The following is a 21,320-nucleotide window of genomic DNA, read 5'->3' on the forward strand; positions in this document are numbered from 1 at the left end:
CTCTCCTTAGAGGGAGAGAGGATGGGTGGGTTATGGGAGGAGTTGGCCCTTGCAAGAAATACTTCCCCATAAGACAGCTGTTTGAAGTTTCCCTGGCAGATGAGTCTATGATGGGACATGTCATGGAGGGAAAGACCTTATTAATGTAACCTTTGTCTCACTGTCTGGTGGGAGTTCCTTCTCCGTTGTTGTTTTTCCTTGTTTGAGCCTCTGAGACATACATAAACAGTTTTCTCATGCACAAACTGATCTGGCAACCCATGTTGTAAACCTTCACACTCCATGCTTCCTTTGCTCTGTCAAAACTAAAACACGAAGACACCAGAGGATGCGGTGCAGGATCAGTGTGGTGATGAGATGTGCTTATTTTTCATTTCAGAGAAGACCTGAAGCCAATTAGCATCTCCATCATGGCGTGGGTGTTCCTATCAAAGCCAAAACCTCTACCTCTATGGCCACGAGTGTGATTAATGAGCCCTTATTATTTATTTAACACAAAATATATGGAGCTCTGTGATGTTTCGTCTTCTGTCTCCACTGTCTGAGAGATCCAGAGGTGGCTGATGGTGCTGCGCCTTTCAAGTGACAATCCTGACCAGAAGCCATGTTGCAGAGACCGATATGATCAGGCTGTTACAAGTCGTGCACTCTCTCCTCTGAGGACAAGAAGTACAGCTTCAGCCGATATCTCCGGTCGAGCTTTTGAAATGCGAGTCTGCTTGGCAGTTATGATCACAGCTTGTACTGTTGAGAATATAAATTTTGAATTGGTCACACAGACGGAATTTATTTCATGCTCGAGTTGATGAAAAGCTGAATTTCAACAAGTATTGTGAGGAAAAGTTCATGCGTGCATGTATGTGAGCAGATCTGACCAGCACCAGTGAGGGGAGATGTCTTGCTGCTTTGCAGCTTTTCAGGTTCCCATGGTTACCAAGGTTGTGCGCTAATTACACATTTGAATCTTCTGTGGCCCCATCCTTCTTCCTGTGCCTTCCTCCTGTGCCTATTTTGATCCTTTCCATGTTTCCAACCCTCCTGTCAGTTCTCCACCTCACCTCTATCCACTTATAACCCTTTACCCCTCTCCCTCATCCGACTTCCTGTTGTGACAGCATTTCGTCCGAGCTCTGACATTTACCCTGCTCAAGTCAGCCAGTAATTTACTCCGTGGACAAGATGTTTGGCACACACAGACATACACGTACACACAAAATTCAGGTAAAGGGTGTCAGTTTGTCCAGTCTGTCCATCAATATTAGGACAAAGGGGCAACAGCATGTGGCTGCCTCCCTCTGTGAGGTGAAGCCCCATCTTACACTCTATTTATTTACTTGCTCTTTTCTCTAACACTGGTCACCTTCAGTGGCACAAATACAGAAGCACCATGGCTGCATGTATCTTATGCAAAGTTGCCATAGGAGGATAAACCCGCAAACGTTGATGGTTGAGAAGAATTACTGCATATATGTAAAACCTTAAAGAAAGAGAGGGGGAGGCCGAGGGGTCTGTTTAGACAAAGGAAAAAGCATTATTTATAGTTTTCTTTAAGACAAAGCCAAAGTACACAATTGGCCACTTGCCCAAAAACGCCGTAACATTAACCTACTTGAAAAAGAGCTGAAACATATGCACAGAGAATCACACTCATCCCCTGGAAAAGGAGGCTTCCTGAGAGCATCTAGCCTAGATGCATAGTTTGCATTTTCCTCACATGATCAAATGATAAAAGTAGGAATGAATGATAACTAATGATTGATAGTTATAATTTTTTACATCCACTTAAATGCCTCTTGTGCAGCTCTACTCCATCAGCCTGTGCAGTCTGTCAATTGATGACAAGGAGCTGTAGCTCCAAGTGTTTATGCATGTGCAGGTGAGAAGGGGGCAATCAACATCACTCCTGTGACGGCTCATCAGCTAATGTTCATTACCTATCAGACACAGCAACTTAAAAAAGAAACCACATTTCACTTCTGCCTGGAACAGAGACAGCTGTAAAAACAGAGCCAACTGAGGTGAAGTCTAATTAAATTAAGACGGTTTATATGATTATCGGCTCTCGGTGGGACATGGAGCAGCCAGTATTCACTTTTGGTTATAGTGTCTGCTGTTTCTCTAGGCTAAGTCACAAAGACAGCTTTGTAAATGTACAAACTTGAAGTGCTGATGTTGTATTGACAGCAGTTTTTTTTTAAAGGATTTACACTTAAGGCGAGACACTACAGGCAAAATCACTGTTTTTTCATGCACTGATCAATTTTGGGATTTTGGGCTTTTTGGGGGGGATTTTCTTCCTTAACATGTATTCTTTCAGAACAGTCGAAAGAAATAGTAGAAAACAAAAAACAAAGTTATAGAACTGAAATGAATAAAGGGAAATTACTAATAGACTTAAAAACCTGAATGTCACTTCAAATGAACAAATCTGTGCTGTGGAGAAAAATAACTAACACTTGTACAGCTGTATTCACAGAATTGGTTTTCCTTCCCACTATGATTGTCATGGGGTTATCTACAATGTGAGACAGCTTTTCCATGGAGCCCACTGTAATATTTATATTTCTTTTTTACCAGTCCACCACAGTGTGCAGTATGTACTGCTGCTGTAACCCTGTGAATTTCCCCACCATGGGATATATAAAATGCATACTTTACTTTACTTTACTATACTATTTACCAGTATATGGGCCTATATGGACACCCTTTACTGGTCTGGAGTCACAGTGCTTTGTCCCACAGAGGTAGTGCTGCTGACTCTCGTGCTGCCACAAATCTTATGAATCTGTGAGAGCTCGAACACACTATTGGATTTTCCAGGCTAATGAACCACTTAGGTTCAGTGAGCCAAATTTCCAAGCTAATACGCTTATATGAGAAGATCTTATTCGTGCTTAACATGTTCAAAATGTTTGAGGATCGCTAACCCCAGGAGTCAGGCCAGTAGTTTAATAAAGTTGGTTGAGCCTCACCCCTCCAGGGTTGCCATCAGAGGCGGTGACAATCAGACGGTACTGATCAGTGGTCTCTCGATCCAGAGGCTTGCCCAAAAGTAGAAGGCCAATCCTGCAGAGGGAGAAAGAGAGACAGAGAGGTCAGAGAGTATGCTTTGTAAATACAGTATACACAACTTTGCTTAGAGCCCCTTATGTATTCCTTGTCTGTGTGATATGAAGCAAAAGCTTCAATTCAAATAGCTTGGTTTAGCACTTCAAAATACGTTATTGCTGAAGCAATAGTGAATGATGACGAAGGCTTTACTGCACCAAGTTTATTAACTTCCAGATAAGCCACATTTATAAAAAATGGTCACTGATAAAGTAGGGCGAGTTTTGGGCAAAGAGCAGGTGGGCTTTTAAACGCTTTCACTCTGTCTTTCTGCCTCCATAGCCTGCCTCTTGCTCCCAAAGCACATGGACTACAGAGAGATTCATGTTTTCTTTCCAGTGACTGCAGCAAACACAGTGCCCCCCCCCCCCCCCCTCCCTCCCCTACCCCACCCCCCGTGCTCGTTCACATGCTATAATTTGGTACTCTGGTATTCCAAACACAAAGCGTGGATGCATTCCCAAGCAGAACGCTGAATTATCTTTGTTTGCACACACAGGTGCAGAAGACACGTGAGAGAGAGCACCCCCCCTCCCCAACACACACACACACACACACACACACAGAGGCTCTCCTCGCACTCAGGCTCTGCCAGGCCCCACAAACGGAAGGAAAGACGAATGCATCTGAGCATGCCGCTAGATTAATGCCCGTCCCATTTCCCTGGTGTCCCCCTTGCTCCTTCACATTTCTAATTTAAAGCTCCTGTGGCCAAACAGTCCAAGCAGAACCTGACCGCTACTTTCTTCCTGCCCCTCCCGCCCATAACTGTCAAACTGTAGAGGCCCATCTTAAGATCTGAAAAGCAAATTACCCAGACCTCGATTAACATTGTCTATTTCACTGAACCACTTGCCCACATATTGCTTTGAATCCAATACACCTGATGGTTGGTGGTCAAGAGGGCAAAAGCAGCTTTCTAAAAACATCATAAAAATGCAGCACAGCATCCCCCCCACTGCTGTGCTCACACTTATTTATACACAGCCCTTCTCTGTGCTTGATGGAACTAAAAGGTAGATGAAACTCAATGCGACTATGATAATGAAGATATACAGTGATAATCGTCATAATTGCGGTGTTAATGATGGTGATCTTGATGGCGATAATGACACAGATTAGAAAGATTAATGCCATTTAACAATGGCCTGGGGAGTTTTTTTTTCCCACCCCGACTACAGCTGGAGTAGGCTAGGTCTGAGAGGTTCACTGATCATGTGCGATAGCGTCCTTCCTCCTCTCCCCGGCCGCCACAAATGAAAAGATGTTGTCAGACAGACATGATGATGTTACAGCATCGTACTGAATGACAAGGGTGCAGGTTAGAGTCTATCCATCCCTGTCAAACTAACAGCTGACCGTTCTGCTCTGACTGTGTCTCTATATAAATGGTAATGATGACTTCACGTACAGGGCCTTCATTTTCAGGTCGCATGAATGTTTGACCTGAGGTGAACTAGCTGGATGAGGTGTTGACTTTCACTCAAAGAAGACATAAATGAAAACTTTTCAGACTGAATAACTTAGTGAATAGACATGAATAAAATAACTCACTTAAGGTTCACTTTGTTTATTCCAAAATGCAAACTGTAAGATAATTTTTTGGCAATGGATTTGTTTGAGTTGTTGTTTTTATTTAGACTTATTCTGACTCTGGCCAATAGACCAATGTTTGGTTTAAGACGACAGAAAAAAAAAGAAAAAGGATAACTCCTCTTTCATTTTCTTTTTCAGTATTACTTTGCAGCAAGATAGTTGGCGAGCAACACAGGGCCATGAGAAGCCAGAGAAAAAAGCTTGAGTATCAAAGTTGGCGTAGCCTACAGGTTAGGATTTTTTTTATGAAAGTGATGCAAGAAAAAGTTGATGTAGCCAATATAGTTGTAGAGTGATGTGATACTGAGAGAGTTCATGTATCTATATGAGAGTGATGGACTGGCTGTTTTCATAAGGATTCCTAAGATTGGTATTTTGAAGAATTTGGCCCACACAGTATGTACAGATTTGCAAATTTCTGTCATGTCTCTCTGGTGGACAAAGAATGTAATGGACACTCTGTACAGTCATTACTTCTAACATATATTTGGTATTTCTGTGCTGACATTGTGCTGACATTTCTTCTTATCAGGTGATGGATACAGGTACAACAATATGTCTGAGAAAGGGCACTGCTAACATATGTTTAGTGGCTCACGGGGGGCATGTAGTTTATTTTTACTGGTTATATTCAATCTCATTTTATAGTTCTATCTTGTTTTATTAATTATAATACAAAAAATTCAAAGTTACAGTGATAACATGTGGGACATCTTAACAGATCATCAGTCCAACCAACCAGACCTAAACCACAGTAGACTACTTTATGATGTGTTAAATTATAATTCTGACACTACACATTTGTATACCATAACTGAAAGCTCTGTGTGTATGTGTAAAACGCTTCGTGCCTGTCAGACTATCAGCTGCCGATTCAATGGTGCGTCCTGCTCACAACCATAATGGTGAGTCAATCTGAAGCAGAAGCATACCTCCCCTCAGGGGAACCAGCCCCATTTATAGGGACTTATAGACCAGAGAGCTCATTATTCATAATAGCTGGCAACAAGCTCCATATGTAGCCTGAATCTGTACATGCAGCAATGCAAAGAAAAAAAAAATCTCTTCACTGAATCACACTGGATTTCTGAAGGGTTGAAAAATGAGAGCGTGAAGTAGGTCTGTATATTGCACACTCATCAAACATACCAGCTAACCACTCTTTGATTCATAGTTTGCTGTATCAGCATCTGTTTGAGGTTATTATATTGCTAGGTTGCTGAGAGCCCCTGATGTGATTGTAATATTTCTGCCACACAGACAATGACCTGAAGGAGAATGTGTGTCTGTATTTAAGCAAGTTTTCTGTCATATCTGGCTTTAGAGTCTGTGGTGGCAATGCCAACAATAACAGTTTCCTTGTTGGTTTGATCATGTCACCATTTTTTCTGGTCACCATTACAGCGCCACTCCGAAACCATAAAACGAATATCCTTCCATAAAACAAACAATTTTTAACACTGTGGAGCAGATTAAGCGTAAACAAAAGGAATAGATACATTGCTACAACACAGCTTGTCCTTGCAGAGCTGGGAGCCTGAGGATGCAGACAAAAGAGGTTTTAATCAATTAGTGAGAAACGTGTCTGGCATGGTCCTGCATTTCAGTCTCCCAGTGCCTCCTCTCTCCATATTTGTTTGCGTATTTAAGGGAAGGTAAAAACCACAGACCACTTTAATATTTTATGTCTTTTCTTTGCTCCCAAGCAGTAATTGAGCGAAGTGGGATTTTTAAATGCCGATGTCGATTATAAGATGTAAGGTATTTGTCTTTGTGTTTCATGTCCGGGCTTCTTTAGAGACGGCAGAAAGGCTGCAATGAGGCCAGAGCTGGAGAGCAAGAGGAGACAGGACGTGAGCAGAACCAAACTCCAGCCATCAAATGAAATTTAATTCCATGTAATTATTTCCAAAGAGCTGTGTACCAGCTTCTGGTAGCTCTGACCTAATTGCCCTGGCCTGCAAATTCATGTTTTATTTTAGCTCTAACAGAATAACATGAAAGATGCTGCCTGCAATATGAATAGAACTTGTTGTTTTCACCTCACCTTGCCACTCAGTCATCGGCTGTAAATAGTTGCTTGAAATTTCCTGGATCTATAGTCTGCAAATATCTGTTCTCTATTTACTTAATATTGTAATTTGTCTTGTCCATTATGTTATTTCATGGCTGTTTCAGTCGATGATATATAATGCATGTTTACCTCTTGAGGAGGAGGTATTTTGTCAGTGTCCTCTTTCTGAGTATTTTTCCTCATTAGATGTGTTTTTGTGTGTGTGTGTGTGTGTGTGTGGTTGAGAGTTTTCCTACTTCAAATGGAGGGTTGCATTCTACAAAGACTATGCATCACATTCAGGCAAATATGTTATTTTTTGTTATACAAACATAATGTTTAGTTGAGTAGAACATTGATATGATCATGGTCACGAACAGCTGAGGCAGCTAGTGGATGTAAATGGGTTCATTTTCAGCTTGGTTTGATTGGATTCTTAATAGTACCAACAACTAGAGGCAGTGTTAACAAACAAAGTTATATATTGGCGAATAAATCACCTCAAACTAATAATTGGCAAGTCAGTACTACTACTACTACTACATCTCACTATCATCAAACTGCACATTCTCACTCTCATTCCTTCTTTCACTATAATCACCCCTCACTCTGGCAAACCAATACCATGAGAGAAAGGCTAATGATGATAGTGAGGCCCTGCCCTGGTTCGCCCAACTCTTCTGGGGCAATGACAATAAAGGAAACACTGTGCCTGCACATATATATTACTACGACTGTCTAGTCTTTGGGCTTGAGAGATCGACATGAAACACACAAGCTTATCAAAGAATTTCATAGCTGAGTTGACTGAGCCGGGTTGTTTATCAAAGACTTTCATAGCTGAGATGTCCAGTTGTTTGCGTTTCTCAGATCATAATCTTAATAAGATTTTTCATAAACCCCATTCAGCTGTCCACAAAATCCTTGTCTTGTTTGGCAAACACTCAAACAAATGTCAGTGTTTGACAAATGTCCTTGCAGAAGAGTTTGGCTGAAACATGTGGCACACCAAAAAAAGGGACAGACAAACTCATTCACACCAACAAACTACTGTATAGAGTTGTGCCTTAGTGCCTGAACAATATCTGAACTTACGTCTCAGTGAGGTTGAAGATATTCTGGGAATCCCCACTCACAATTCGGTACGTGATAGGGTCATTTTCTCTGTCTGTGGCCTGGGGAAAGAAAAAAAATCAGTAGCTTGAAGGTCATACAGCACCATGAAAGCTGAAGGCTATCAGATATGATAGAAACACAACAAGGATGGTGGACTTGAGTGAAAGTGAGCAGTCTATATGCTGGAGAGAGACAAACAAAGACAACAGGGCATTCAGAGAGCACAGGCCTCTGCCAAGGCCAAAGTCAAACAATACACCAGACTTCAGTGAAAACAATATACATTTTTTAGATAAAATTTCAGATTTTTCCTAAAATTTAATGAGTTGTTCTCTAACCAACGCCCCATCTCTTGAGCAAATTGGGTGCAAATAAGTTCTGTATGTTTGGCGTAATCCTGCTGACAAATAAACAGACACAGGTGAAAACCTAAGCTCCTTGGCAGAACTAAAAATGTGTTGATTGTGTTGCAACATAATTTAATGATGTGCTGAAAATTTCATCAGGTTAAGAACTGCAGAATCATACCAAGTGCCTCATTAAATTGCACATGCCTTGCGAGGGGGTGTGCGGTTGTGGGTTTTTTTGTGACTCACTTGCAGATTGAGCAGAATGGCTCCAATCCTCATGGCCTCACTGATTTCCAAGCTGTAAGTGCGGAGAGGGAAGCGTGGGGGGCTCTGGTTGTTGGGTGGTAAAACCTCAATGTACACTGTTGTGATGGAGCTCCTGGCAGATAGAAAAAGCACATGTCAGCCCACTGACAGCATCAGCTTCTCCTTGACAACCTGTTGAGCTGTGCTGAAGAACCTTGCCCCGAGCATAGTGGAAATTGTTCACGATGCATCATCCTATACCAAAGCTCTGTTGTGTGGAGTTTTGATTGCAAGAGAGTAAAATGAAAAAAATAAAATAAAAATACACACACAGGGTTTAGCCACATTTGGAATGGGATCTTTCTCTCGTTCACAATTTTATCAGGGATGTTTTATATCCAAGTGTAAAGCCATAGTACAGGCCTCTCATTCATAAATTGTTCATAAGTGTAGAATTAGCTCACTTAAAATCAGCCTGCTTGTTCACAGCTCTTCACAGCAGAACACATAAAAATGGAAAAGACTACCAATGTACTTGAAGATAATTGTACATCTGAAACAAAACAAAGTGTTTTCTGTAGTGCATTGTGTCACTGTGCCTATCTGCAGCTTGTCTAGCTGAGTCTGGGTCATTTGATGTACAAGCCTTTGTGTCTTATGTCTTTGTTTTGCTTGATGAATCCAAAGTCATCACCTGTTTCCACACTCAAGTACTTTTAATAGTCTGATCTGAGATCTGAGATATTTAGCTCTTACAGAGAATTAATTATTTTCTTTTTGATCACGAGATAAAGAGGAGGATGATGTATGATGCATCTCATACCAGAATTTGTATTGCTAGACGAAACAAGACCATCTGTTTTTTGAGCCCCAGCAGCTTGTTAGAAATGTTATTTCTCCATAATTCAGCAAGGAGAAGACTTTCTGTGTCATTCAGAAGCTAAATTGTAAATGACTATGAACAAATATTGAATTAAATAAGACTTGTACAGCAACACATGCTGTGTACTCCAGTCCCCTCCAACCAAGTGGAGACATAGGAAATGAAACTGGTTTCTGAAACATCTTAGAAACAAATTGACTCTTTATAAAATAGTAATGCACTGCTATCACATCAATCCCACATTTATCACATTTAAATAATAAACCCTTCATTCTGCTTGTGTAGAAATCTTCTGTTCAGAATAGAAAAACATACATGCACACACATAAGAAAGTAGTAAACACAGATGGCTTGTGTGTACCTTCTCTGGGTCTCTGGTGCATTGTCAGAGGCCTTGACAGTCAGTGCGTAAGATCGCCCCACGGTTAGCGTGACATCAGGTGCCACAGTGATCCGTCCAGTGCGATTACTAATGATGAAATCTCCCTGGGCACCAGCCAATATCTCATAGGTCACCAGACCATTCAGTCCCTCGTCAGCATCTGCTGCTGTTAACTGGGAAAAACAGACATCCATATTATACAAATAAACACCATAATACAGTATACATATACAATTGTGCATCTGTAGTCTTACAGGGGGAGTTCTGCAGAGCTGCAAGCAACATGCTCACTGAACCAGTCAAGCAGTAAATATCTCTTAGTAGGAGGTTGTGACAGACTTCAGTCAACTTGGCAACCTTGAATCCATTTTGGGAGCCTATTATTATCTAACTGATACACAGTGGTTGGCATTTACAGTATACATACTACTGAAGCTATATTCTGCTGGCAGCAATTTCTCAATTTCTTCACAAGTTGTGATTGCAGTTTGGTGACCTTAATGATCAATAAAGTTTGGAATTATGCTACCTTTCATATGAGATTGATTACATAACATACACTACATTACGTTGTGGAAAGACAGCTGCAGGACCGTTTATATTTTGAAGAAAGATAAGAAGAGCAACACATAAATATATAATGTCCGCCTTGCTCTGTTACAAAAATGAATTAGGAAACCACCATTTCCTTCAAGCCAATTAATTTAGGGCATCCCGCTGCTTGTAATTATGAGCCCTCGTGGTGTAGTTGGCTTAATATCTTTTAGGCCTCCAATTTTAATCCAAGATATCCAGACCTCCTTTTTCATGCTCCTGACAGTGAAGTAAAAGCTGTAGCATCAAATAAGCAGCAGCATCCTCAGGGAGCCTGCAGCTCTCATAAACGGCTTATAAAAATCGGTTAAGCGGTCATACCAGACACTCTGTGACCCCTGGCCTCATTTCGGGGAGGGTGAAACGGCAGGTTTTTAAGACAGATTAAACTTGACCTTTTCAGTCTGACATTTTTTTGGAGAGGCTGTGCTGAGAGGACAGATCAGCTGAAAGATGAAAAGATCATGTTTAGACTATCAAATGAGAGACAAGCCTGTGCATTAATAGATACAGCAGGATGGGGTTGGAGATTTACATTTGAAAGACCGTCAGTGCATGCAAATACACCTGTGCATGTCTGCACACATGTTCTGTATTTGTTCTCATTAGTTCATGCCTGACAGGCAAAAAGGAAGTCGTGACATTTCAAGGCAGTATACTAATTTAATAAAAACAAACAATGTTCCTTATCAATAGAAATAACCACAACACACTCAATGAAGAGGACAGAATACTATTGTTAAATAGTCTGATCATTTTTATTCAAGAGGAAAGATTGATAAATGGTCATCATTATGCCTCGCACAACGAATCAGCCGCAGTCATGACAGAGGATGATCTACTGGGTAAAAGGTTCCCCTCGTCTGTGCACTGAGGACAGAGATAAAAACATTCTCACTGACTCCTCTGTCATGACTACAGATGAGATGACGGGAACTGTTCCAGGGGTTTGCCTGTCAACACAATGCTCTGGATTGTTGTGGTTATTTGCTTTCAGCATGAAAGAGCGTGTGTGTGTGAGAGATTCTCTGTGATGGCGACAAAGACGGAGGCGTAAAGCAGAGTGCCAAAGCAGGACACCAAAAGAGAGGGAGGGCGGCGAGAGCACGATTGCTGGGATTGATTACCTGTAGCACCGTCTCTCCCGGCAGCATGTCTGTAAAGACTTCCACACTGTAGGAGACCTCAGCAAACGTGGGTGTGTTGTCATTGGCATCAAGGACCAGGATGTTGACAGTTACTGGGCTGCTCTGCTGGACACCATCTGATGCCACCATCTGTAAACACACAAAAGAAAAAAGGGTGTTGCAGGCAAGTAAACAAAGTCCATTTTTTAAAAATAAAATCACAGACATCTGATTTTATTCTCTTTTGAATTCAAGATTGTTTTTTATGTTTTGATCAGAGAAAATGTCAAACGTCAACACGGTTCTCCCACCACCACAAGTCACCAACACTTAGCCCTTGTATACATTCATTTCTCATTCTTTTAACATTAAAAAAGCCTTTGAAGAGATAAAAAGAGGGGGCTTGTATAAAGCTCGCCCAAAGGACAATTTGCAAACAGAGCAAACTGCATGTTTGTTTGTCACAGGCAGCTGTGATCTCCAGTACTTGGCAAGGGAGAAAGAAAATGGACTGAGCAAAACAACAAATGAAGTGTAGGGAAGAGGAGATCTAAACTACCAACGGTACTGTGGCAGCAACAAGAAATACACGTTTCTGTGGGAGAAATTGCTTTTCCCCCCAAAATTTGTGTTAGCACTAGAATGGAAATGACATATCTTTCTGGTTAGACTGAACATCAGGAGGGTTTGCCTTTAGTAGAAGCTAAACATGCAGAGTAAAGGGGACCCAGACACACAAGATAACATATACGACAGCACCTATTTCCTCTCCCATCAAACAGAGCGTCTGTTCTGCAGCCCTGGGACATAGACACCAAGCAATGTCTGGGAGCCAAGGGTGAAAGCAGATTTGGATTTATTGAGTCATCAGTACTGTATGCACAAGCAATCCATACTTATAACCATGCGATGCGCAAATACTGACATACATCTCTGCACGCACTAAACATATGTAAACAAGCCTGCCTCTTTGTCCCTCTCCTCCTCATTGTCTGACAGGAAACCCAAACAAAACATACACACAATAATCCTTCAAAGCAGATTTTTATCTAAATTGGATCTGAGTGCACTCTCCCAGCAGTCCAGGATATGCAGATTAATTATAAAATTAATTTGAGATGAGCCTTTATAAAAAGACAAGATTTCTCTCTAGCAATCTTTGAAATAACATTATCTCCATGAAAGTAAAAGCACAACCTTCAAAGCATCTTTTCATTTATCTAGGAAACATAATGTTAACACGCGTTAAAGCAAGAATTCAAAGCATTCACTTATAACATCTGATAATAAAGTAATTTAGGATTATTTCCATGAGATGTCATGGCTCAGATCAGTGTTGAGAGAAAACACCTGACTCGTGTTTTGATCTGATCCATCCGACTCATGTATACATTGGTCACGTGTGAGATTTGGATACAATTGCAGACATTGAAATGTCAGTGCAGACTTTGTATGCAAAGTATAATGCGTCATCGTGTCTTTGAATTTTATTGATCTGGTTCAGTCATGTTTAATTTGTTTTACAACTCGTCAACACCGGTGGTGTGGTGAAACCAGCATGTTAGCAGAAGATTACAGTCATCTGTCAGTGTCCTCCATCCAAATGCATTTAGGCACAGAATTAGTTGTGTTTTGGCAGTAGTCAAAAAAACAATTCAAACTCATTCTGGTTCACATGTAAAAGTACAAAACTCGCAATAGCTTTGAATTAACTCAGATTAGTGTGAATAAAAACCCGAGTTTATCAGGCTCAGGGCAGCTGTGTTGATCAAAGTAAAAGTTAATTCTGTCAGATAGACAACTGAAAAACTCAGTTAGATGCTGTTAGCTCATTTTGTTAGCTTGTAAAATATTTACTAAAGACACAATAATTGTGTCTTTAGTAAATATGATGAATGGATAGTGTGATAAGTGAGTCAAACTCTGAAGTACTACTGATGTTCTCATGTGGGAAGAATCCATCCAAGTCAGAGGCTATCGTTAGCATTTAATGCACTGCAGGTCTTTAGGGAAACAAGTTCAACAACAACAACTGCTAAAATGGTCCCCAGTAAATAAAGTATTTTATTCCACATGGAAATAGTGATGTAGGGAATGTTGCAGTGAGACAGACACGACAATGATGCTGATGATGCAGGAAGGGAATTTCTCCTTTTTATCAGTGACAGTGAATGCAGGGACCATTTTAAAGAGCTGAGGGAGCCATGGAAATCTAAAAAATGCACCATATTGAGCAGTCACCACTGCAAGGGGAGGCGCATTGTCAGCTTTCACTATAATATGTAGTCAGAATGCATCTTGAGCTTGAAAGCTTTCTGAGCACTTCTGCAGAAGACAAAGAACCAGTGAGTGAGTTCCTCATACCCGGATCCACAGAGAGATCTGCACTGGGTGAACTGTGTACAGCGTGAAAAGAGTTGACGCTGGACATGTGCAATAAACAGTAAATACAATAAACACATCAAATCCTCATAAATTCCTGACTTTAATGTGCAAAGCACCCGTAACAGTCCAACCAACCTCAGCATTAAATCAGAACCAACATTGAACAGATTCATCCGTGTTCAGAATCTCTCCGGGGAAACGTTCCCACACAGCTCAGTGTTGATTCGCTGATGTTCTCTAATCCAAAGAAACCCCCACCCCCCCGATCGAAAGAGCTGCTTTATATCCCAAGATGCTGCCATCCCACTGAGAAAGTTACAAGGAAACAAGTTACTTTGGTGAACCAACCAGGCTGCTGTTGTCAGTGTAACAGCAGTAAAACAGAAACCTGAACACTTAAACTGAAAACTGAAAAACACCAAACATACAGTAAAAAGTTCAATAAAACATCAGAAACATCACGAGTAACCTACTTCAGAATCCTAATGGGACTTGAAGGCAGTGATGGAGCTCAGTGAAACTGTATGGATTATATATACACATGTTCTTTCAGAAGGAATAGTTCAACATTTCAGAAATATATCAATTTATTTTGCGAGATCAAGCTTTAGAGGTGCTACTATGTGGATTATATTGGACTCAGCAAGGCCAGCTGTTTTACAGTTTTTTCAATACTTAGAGTTTACCAAGCTGAGCTATAGCTTGATGTTCACTGATAGATGTAGGGGTGGTAAAACTATTTCCATCTACGGCAAGAAAGCAAATAAGTCTCTTCTAATGTCAAATTCCAAACTTGAATTGACGTAACACAAGGAAATCATAAGCAACAATAGGATGGCAACAGTGCACACCTCTGCCAGGGACAAATATCTTCTTCTAACAGATCTGGGTTATTATCTTGGTGTACAAAACTGTATAAACTCAAAAATCTCAAGATTCAAACATTATCTTTTGAGAACTTGACAACATTTCTAAATTCCCCTCTTTCACAATGTTAAGACGACTAGTACAAAATAAGTGGATGTGCCAACCAGACTGGCACCAAAGTTTAATAAGTTCTTCCCTCTGCGCCCAATCCCTCCACCAAGTTTGGTGCAAATTATTTCAGTACTTTTTGCAAAATCCTGCACACAGACAAACAAACAAGCATGAAAACATCGTATCCTTGGCTGTGGCAGGAGCAAATAGAGAAATGCTACAACAACAGAAGGAAGACACAACATGATTCAGGTTTTCACAATACTATAAATCTTTGTTAATATCAGAATTACACATTCACAACATCTAGACTAAATAATAAGGTGAATAAATCAATAAGGTTAAGCAAAGGTCTTAATTATTTTTCAACTAAACAAAACCACAGGGGTCTGATGTGCTTCTGATTCACCTTTGAATATGAATGTGTAAATCTAAGTGAACAGACCGTTGTACTTCACCGCTGTCCAACCACTGATAAAGGTCATATTGTTCTAGAAGTGTCAGGTCAGCTTTTCATCTGCAATTGCCTCTTGGTATAGAGCTAACCTGTGACTTCTATTAATATACACAAAATGGGAGATGTAGGTCACAGGGCTTTAGTGTCTGAGGCCTACCGTTAAAGTATAGACCATCTGCTCCTCCCGGTCCAGGGGTTTGAGGAGCCTCAGGTAGCGGATTATCCCTGTCGGGGTCAAGCCGAAGATTGTGGTGTAGTCGTTCAGGGTAATCTTCAACATTGGGTCTTTCGTCTTCCAGCAGAAAGAAATACAAAAAAAAACAAGAAACATATGTTACCATGACGACATGAGCGTTTCATCATTTTCTAACCAAGGCCGCAGCTGTGGGGTTGAGAAAACCTATCAAACAGTACATTTGATCTGCAAAAGAGTTGAAAAGTATTGTGTTGGCAGGTCTCGCTTCTCTCTTCAGAAGACAGTGGAAGAGGAGCTGAAGATGGAACCTGAAATCAATGTCTTTTAGAGTGTGTTTGTATTAATAAGGAAAGGAAGATGGGAAATGGCTTCTGCTGAAACAACATGGGCTCGTTATTACCCTCGTTCCTTTTTAGGTTCAGAACTGTGAGCACATTTTTCAGTTGTTAAAATATAGATATGGATTTTTACAGCTTTTGATTAGGGTACCCAGATGATAAACAAACTTGAAAATATTTTTTAAAAAGAGCCATTTAGACATTTACAAAAGATGTATCATCACTGCTGTTTGACGGTGTTAACAAATAAACCTGGAGGCCAGTGTGGTCCATTGCTGCAAGTCGACTTCGATTCACGTCCATCAATAAGTCCTCTTAAGAGAGTTTGGTAAACATCAGGAGTGAGTGGCTTATTGATTTTGTTATCTCTGTTTCCACTCCACTTTGATTTGTTAATCTTCTCCAAAGACTGAGTAAAGGGATATTTTGAAAGATGAACCAAAGGTATCGGCCATTTGTTTTGGTCGTGTGTGTGTGTGTGTGTGTGTTGAAGAGTTTAACTGTAACTCCATTAGTGGTGTTTGTTATTAAAGCTACTACACTGTGGTGGGTGAACGCACACAAACATGCACCCAAACAATCACACTGTTTGTTAAATGTGTCAAACAAATGTGTCACCCCCCCACACCCTCCCTGCCTTTCATCCAGCTATACACACAAGAATCAAGTCATAAAATAACAAATCCTTTTGAAGAGTGAAGTTGGCATTCAAAGAGAATAATTGCATGAGTTTTGTCTTATGCAACTGCAGAAACCACAGCAAAAACATTCATCTGCATATAAAGAAGGAGAACACAACACAGCAAAACACTCCAAACACACACTCCCATTAGGAAACAAAATCAGCGCATCAGCTAGATTAATCTATGTACAGACCCGTCAATACCGGAGAACTGCCTTGTGTTTAATATATTGTTAAAAAAAAGAAATTGAACACAAAACATATAATTTCTGCAGTTGTGAACACGCTGGAGGGCTCACAGTTTTTTTTCTCCAAAGCAGAGTAACAATATCTCCAGCAGTGATGAGTGCACTCAGTTTGTTTTTACTTTTCACATTGTGATGCATGCATTCACAGGAGGGATGTCCCGAGTCAATTAGCAGAGCAGGGATCAAGCTGATCAAGGCTTTTCACTATCAGCCATATGAAACGTATCCATTGTTTGTTTATTGTGCTACATGTATGGCAGGGAAAGCCATTTCAGTGTCAATACACCACTCTCTAAGGTGAAGCATAGTGAGAAAAAGCTTTCATTATAAATATACACACTGACACCTTGCCACAGTGGGCAAAGCCTGTGATTTTCGAGCACATCAAACAAACAAAACTAAACTAATGCATTTAATCCTCATATGGATTGAAGTTGCCTAAATCCTGCCTCAACTCCACACTGACCTTTCTTTCTCAAAATACTCGAGGACACTAAACCAAATACTGTAAGAAACCAATTAAAGCTGTAATGCAGATTTAATGCAGAGTTATTAAGCTATCAAATCCCTAAATTGAACCATTTGCTAATATGAATGCAGGCCTACTTTTAAGCTAATAAGTGTGCACAGAGCTGTACTATGCAATGAAACATGAAAATTAGATCAAACCAGATATCAGTGGATATGCAATATTTACCAAAAAAAAGAAAAACTTGTCTCTGAGATTAGAGCTTGAACTTGATCTGGACATCCCTATAGTGCAATGTGAGTGTGTTTGTATGTTCACTGCATTTCAAATCAACCCCTTTACCTACAGGTGTATCACCAGGAGCCAGCTACAAGGGAAAAAAAAATAAGCAGGAAAAAAAGTCATGAATGTGTTACTTTCTGTGAGAACACAACATAAAGCCATGAATACACGTGGATGTTTAATCAATATTATCTAATCACTGCACTACAAGTGCTTTGTGCTTTGTGTTTGTAGGCATGTGTAAAGTGTTGGCAACAGTGAGCATAGGATGACAAAGGCTCTCCTCTCTTTACCTCTTCAATGTCATTATCCAGAGCTATGATTCCCAGGGGAGCACTGAGGTTGGCACTGGCTGAGATCGTCGTACCCACAGGGGAAGACTCACTCACGTAGCCCTGATAGGTTGCAAACTGGAAATATGGTGCCTGGTTGTTTTCATCCAGGATTTCGACAATTAGGTCAGCGTAGGCTGGGAGGGGGTGACCGTTGTCCTGCTCAGCCTGGAAAACAATGGGTAAGACACAAGAAGTCATACATTTATTAAATAAAACCCAGCCTGCTGGAAATATATTAAGAAGCACTAATAATGAGTTGGATGATGAGAGTAACACACTCAGGGCTATGGCGCCCCAACTATGCAGGCACGAGGACTAGGGATGGGTACCGAAATTCGGTACTTTTTTGGTACCGACCGAATTCCCACCAAAGTACCGAGTATCGATTCACATAAAGTCAATCGGTACCACATTTCGGTACCTGAACGCACCTTCGTCGTGCGGCAGTCTGCATGAGCCCCGCACACTCGCGCCCGCCCCCCTTCTCTCTCTCTCTCTCTCTCTCTCTCTCTCTCTCTCTCTCTCTCTCTCTCTCTCTCTCTCCCTCTCTCTGAAATGAGACGTGGAGAAGCGGTAGCGCCAGCCCGTCGTTTTAAATCACTACCTGAAAAACAGCCGTCCGTCATTTAACGTGAGGAACGGACTGTTGTGACAATCTGTACCGAAGCGGTCCGGTCCCGACTCCCGAGTCCCGCTTCTCATCACAGCGGCGCCATTCAAGTCCTCGTCACGTAATGAGAGCACATCTATGACCTAAACGAGGATGAAGTCTCCCCCTCTCCTCTCGTCAAAACGTGAAGTCCACATGTTGCAGAGTTTGCACTGCAGTTTCAGTTCTTTTTTATTTGACAAAGTTTCACACAGAGCTTTCTGATGGCTGTAGGAGTCTTTCCATGTTTCTCCTCAGTAAAAACGGACATTTTTTTCAGACAAGACGATAGTCTCATAAACTTTTTTTTTTTTTTTTTCATTGAATGACTATTCCATTATATGAAAATCATTGCCCATCCCTAAAACATAAAATACTCTTAAAGGCTGAGGAGTTGTGATGTTAAGAGGTAAATATTAAAATTTTTGACATTTTGAGTTTTTTTTTTTTTCTTTTTTAATTACCACACACACAAAAAGTACCGAAAACAGGTACCGATTGGTACCGATATCGGTTCCCAGGTACCGAGTATCGATACCGTATCGATTCAAATGCGAAAGGTACCCATCCCTAACGAGGACAGAAAGGCACAATATCTCTGAGTGTCATTTCAATTACAAAAAAGCTACATTGACTAAATTCAATCAGGGGTCCACTTAGGATTAGGCCACAGTAATTACCAGGGCACTTAACGCAAATACTCTCATTTGTAGGGGGGAGACAGTAATTAGTGCCTTTTGCTACTCAGTCAAATGGTTGACCAATGATTGAAGGAGGCTCAAAGGAAATATCTGAGTCAATGCCAAAATGAAACACTTTACTAGTAAAGGAGTGTCGGAGCACTTGGTTCCAGTTTGGTCTGTCTACACTGCTGACTGTGCAAAATGAGCTGAACCTATTTTGGTGTCTTCCTGTACAGTACAGTGCCTCTATCTTGCCTAAAAGCTTGTGCGGAAATTAAATGACCAAATCCCTCTTTATCTCTCCAACATGTTAATATCCTCCTTCAAAAAACAGAAATGCAGCAAAAAAGCAATGGAACAAAACTCATGTGACCTTGTAAGTGTGTAAAAGCGTGGAATCAACAGTAAAACTTTCTAATAATCAAGTCTTTGGAAAACCTGCCTTACTCTCCACAACTCCCTTCTTACTGCATGAAATCAATAGACTTTGGTTATCTATAAAACATTATAAATTCCTAGAGATTCAGAATAACTGGACATAACAAATGTTACAACAGCCCGCACATGAATCCCAGGAGCTGAACACAAAAAATGCAGGACTGAAATATTGACTCATGTGCATTCATATTTGTGTCACGTATGGAGCATGTACTGAACTGTACCAAGCATAAACATTGCTTCCCCGTCATTTTCCGGCAGTGCCGGTGGGGTGACAAGACTGCACAGGTAACACAGCGCATTACCACAAATCAAATTGTGTGTTGTCTCAGCTATTCAAACTGTGCAATAAAAAAAGAAGGCTATACTGTAACCCAAGTTGCGTCTGACTACAACAGCCCAGTGAGACCAAACCAGATGGATGTGGCGTGGTCAGGCTGTCAGTGCAATCTTTCCCCTCCTAAGCACATGTGTCACTATTGCCTCCCACACAGGGATCCTTCAGAAACATTAAGGCTTTGAAAATACAGATGGAGAGGGGGAGTGAGGAGACATCACTTTAAGCCATGACCTGGAACTAATTCTGCACATTAGCTCAATTTCACTGGGCTTGTGTTGCAGAATACCAATTGTAACAGAGGTATGTAGTTCTACTGCTAAATATTAAAAGTGCAGGGGCCAAGAAACTCTGTAATTTCTGCTTTATTGTCTTGCCTGTGTATACCCTACAATTGCAGACCCCTGCTACGCACTTTTTGCAATATCCAGCTGGGTTTCACTGCAGCTGAGGTTCATACCAATTTTCATTGCCATCACAATGTTGTGCCACACAATCTTCCCCAAACATCTTCTACCAATTTCCCTTATCTGTGTGATAATAAGGAACACCCACACTGCGCTGACCCACAGATGCAATCTGCTCACTTAAACACCTGAGGGAAAAGTGCTGTCATTTGATTGACAAAGTGTGCGCCTGGATGTTCTCTCTTTCTCTGCATTTTCACAAACATTTTTGTCTGAGAGAGAAAAGACAGGGGGTGAGGGGATGGAGTGGTGGAGTGGTGGTGGTGGTAGGATTACAGTCTGTGTTCCCTGGTGATTTAGCTCTTTAGCGCTCTCCCTATATCTTGGAGGCAGTGCTAAATGACCTGCGCTCCGCTGCAACAACACACAGGCCTGCAGGAGATTGGCTGCTACCAAAAGTCACTGTTTATCACTCAGTCTTGATTCTCTTGTTGTGACTCCATCATCCTTAAAGTGTCATACTGCATCTCTTCGCTGTCTTTTTTTTTTTCATTTTAACCACACTCGCTCTCTCTCCACCTCCATCTGCCTCTGTCACTTGTCTTCATTTCATCCTCGTCATCTTGGTGGTTATGGCTCCATCAGGATCAGTGATGACTTTTGAAGAACAACAGATGTGCTTTACAAAATATGCTGTAGATTAGGTTTGTATGTAGGATTAGCTATGTAGACCACAAACTGTGCTGCAGCTGAGCACTCTCAAGATACCAAATTCTAATTCTCACTTTCCTCCTCCTGTGAGTCCCAAAGCAATGGCTCCTCCAGCTTTATGAATCAGGTAGATAAGGCTCCCACTATCATCCACACAGATCTCACTATCTATCTTGGTCTTTTCCTGCTCCCCTTTGAACTGTCTCCCTTCCTCTAGCTATGCACAATCCTCTCAAGACATGCATAAATGCCCCTCATGCGATCAATCTC

At 41.1% G+C, this 21,320-nt stretch overlaps 1 protein-coding gene across 1 annotated transcript in view; it reads right to left on the reverse strand.

The window, feature by feature from the left end:
* The window catches only part of LOC310997852 (protocadherin-15-like), a gene marked incomplete at both ends in the record, with an annotated part of 138,561 nt that overhangs the window by 69,682 nt on the left and 47,559 nt on the right, over nucleotides 1-21,320 (reverse strand). Inside the window, 7 exons of the mRNA XM_083987673.1 lie at nucleotides 2,973-3,066; nucleotides 7,853-7,932; nucleotides 8,470-8,602; nucleotides 9,714-9,907; nucleotides 11,456-11,605; nucleotides 15,433-15,567; nucleotides 17,784-17,990. Coding sequence (XP_083843799.1) covers nucleotides 2,973-3,066; nucleotides 7,853-7,932; nucleotides 8,470-8,602; nucleotides 9,714-9,907; nucleotides 11,456-11,605; nucleotides 15,433-15,567; nucleotides 17,784-17,990 — 993 coding nt within the window. The remainder of the gene's footprint in view (nucleotides 1-2,972; nucleotides 3,067-7,852; nucleotides 7,933-8,469; nucleotides 8,603-9,713; nucleotides 9,908-11,455; nucleotides 11,606-15,432; nucleotides 15,568-17,783; nucleotides 17,991-21,320) is intronic.

Source organism: Trachurus trachurus (genome assembly GCF_905171665.1).
Source record: "Trachurus trachurus genome assembly, chromosome: 15".
Lineage (NCBI taxonomy): Eukaryota > Metazoa > Chordata > Actinopteri > Carangiformes > Carangidae > Trachurus > Trachurus trachurus.